The 2,500-nt window shown below is 42.7% G+C and overlaps 1 protein-coding gene across 1 annotated transcript in view; it reads left to right on the top strand.

Annotated features, from left to right (window-relative positions):
* The window catches only part of LOC125032309 (Down syndrome cell adhesion molecule-like protein Dscam2), a 23,107-nt gene that overhangs the window by 8,608 nt on the left and 11,999 nt on the right, over window positions 1-2,500 (top strand). The window contains exons 5-10 of the mRNA XM_047623406.1: window positions 355-496; window positions 820-968; window positions 1,090-1,096; window positions 1,227-1,300; window positions 1,420-1,566; window positions 2,064-2,260. Coding sequence (XP_047479362.1) covers window positions 355-496; window positions 820-968; window positions 1,090-1,096; window positions 1,227-1,300; window positions 1,420-1,566; window positions 2,064-2,260 — 716 coding nt within the window. The remainder of the gene's footprint in view (window positions 1-354; window positions 497-819; window positions 969-1,089; window positions 1,097-1,226; window positions 1,301-1,419; window positions 1,567-2,063; window positions 2,261-2,500) is intronic.

A 2,500-nucleotide genomic window follows, 5' to 3' on the forward strand; every position in this document is an offset into this window, starting at 1 on the left:
ATTGTACATGAATCTATATTATGTTACTATTACTACTGTCTGCATTTATAAAAATGGAGGGTGAGTAAGTTAAAGAAATAACTTGATTGTTGTTGTTTTTATTATTGTTATTATTATTATTATTATCATTATCTGTCTCTTTCTCTTTCTCTTCTTTTCTTCTTCTTCCTCTTTCCGAAAAATGTGTTTTTTCTCACTCACTTCTTTGGCAATTTCACTCGATAAACTCCAAGTTTAATGGCATTCCTGTTTCTCTTTATTTATGAAATTCAAGAAAGAAAAACGACACGTTAATATTAGTTCAACAAATAACAAATGAACAGCCTTATCGAACCGATTCCCACCTGCCAACAGAACCGCCGTGGTTCGCCGTCAGGAGCCAGCGCCAACAGGTGGTCGTGGGTGCTACGGCGACGCTCACCTGCGAAGCCCATGGCGACATCCCACTCAAGCTAGTGTGGACGAGGGACGGCGCACCCCTGCCCGCGCTGCCAAGGTGAGGCGGGACTCCTGTCAAGGTTGATGAATTCGGACAAAGAATAAAAATGTTGTCTCTTTTTAATCTTGGTTTGTTTTCTTATAGGTCATATTATTACAGAATATGACAGTCGACTGTATTACGGCACATTACCATAGCAACATATATAACCGAAGGAGCTTTACCTTTTCCCTGCGTCTGCATTTCAGCGAATCCCAAAATACACAGTAACTTGTGCACATTGAAGAAATGAAAATGCCACAGTTTAGTACTCCGAATGTTATTACATTTCCTATATTCCGTGGCTGTGTTTTCAGTTTGACAATTTGACACTATTACAGGTATGAGTTGTCAGAGCGGGAGGTTGATACAGGTCAGGTCACCGAGCTGGTGTTGAGGTCAACTCACGTAGGAGATTCCGGAACATACGTTTGTACTGCTACGAACACACATGGGTCTCTCACTGCCGACTTCCATCTCCTCGTGCAAGGTATTTCATCGACGGGGGGCACATGTGGTTAAGATCTTAGTGAATTAAACAGTTACCGTTGCAGTAGTGAACAAAATGGATATAGTTATGAATGTACAACTTTTCTTTCGTTTTAAATTAGACCAAAGGTAAGAGAGGATAAGTTATTTCAAAGGACGCATTTATATTTAGCCTCATATTGGTCCACATTAATCTTCTTAGTTATAATACTAAATTCCATATGGCTAAGGGTGTTAAAACTATTATCTTTAAATACAGGCGTATCTCCATTGATTCATTAAAATTATTTGTATACTCGAGTAATTACCCCAACGAAAATAGGTCGCAATTAGGTAATTAGTCATAAGATATAACCACCACCAACAACTGATGCATCCAAAACTAACTACAACGTCTTTCTGCTTTCCTTCTTCTCGCATTCTCTTCTCTTCCGTCCCCGCTCCTTCTGTAGATGTCCCAGGGCCCCCGTCAGGAGTGGGCGTGGAGGAGGAAGGATCTCGTCACCTGACCCTCACCTGGACGCCCCCTGAGGACTCCAATGCACCCATATCCGCCTACATCGTCACCTTCACGTCCCACGATAGCCAGCCCTCGCAAGGTTGGGAGAGAGGGCGGATGTGTGTATGTGAGAAAGTGGGAGAGGGAGAGAGAGGCAGAGGGAGGGGGAGGGAGAGAGAGAGAGAGAGAGAGAGAGAGAGAGAAAGAGAGAGAGAGAGAGAGAGAGAGAAGAGAGAGAGAGAGAGAGAGAGAGAGAGAGAGAGAGAGAGAGAGAGAGAGAGAGAGAGAGAGAGGGAGAGAGGGAGGAAGATAAATGAGAGAGGTCAAGAGTGAAGGAGGGTAAGAAAAGGAGAGATGGGAAAGTTTGCGTAAATGTGCGTATTTATATGTGAGAAGATTTTTGTTTATTTATGTATTGACATAGGAGAGCATCCGAAAGTTTGTTTGTTTTCTTGTGTCTCTAGTGACAAAAGCATAGTTTTAAAAAATCATGCTGTAAATCGTTATCCACACATCACACGCGAACAAATCAACCATGAAATCAAGAAAACAAAACAAATAAATCCACATCTCCAAATAAACAATCCTTCCCCCCAGAGGGCTTGTTCGGTGCCCCCCGCGAAGTGACCGTAGAGGGCGACCAGAGACGCGTCCGAATCGAAGGTCTCCTGCCCGCTACGATGTACGTGTTCACGGTTGTGGCGGAGAACCGAGTTGGACGGAGCCAGCAGTCTTCGCCACTCAGGGTCAAGACGCAGGAAGAGGCTCCGTCAGGTCACCCGCAGAATGTCAGGGTAAGTCAAAGGGCCTTCTTGATATTTAAAAAATAGCCTAATATGCATTTATATTCTGATATAGAATGTGGGATAAATCATATTCCTCTCTGGAATTATAACAGAAAAATACAGACACATATGAGTGTACGTATAAAGATATGCACACGTATCCGAATACGGACACACCACGCACGTAAATACTAACACATACAAATGAAAATGAAAATGGATGGAGTTGATTGTAAATCTGTACTTTAT

The sequence above is a fragment of the Penaeus chinensis genome, chromosome 14 (genome assembly GCF_019202785.1).
Source record: "Penaeus chinensis breed Huanghai No. 1 chromosome 14, ASM1920278v2, whole genome shotgun sequence".
NCBI lineage: Eukaryota > Metazoa > Arthropoda > Malacostraca > Decapoda > Penaeidae > Penaeus > Penaeus chinensis.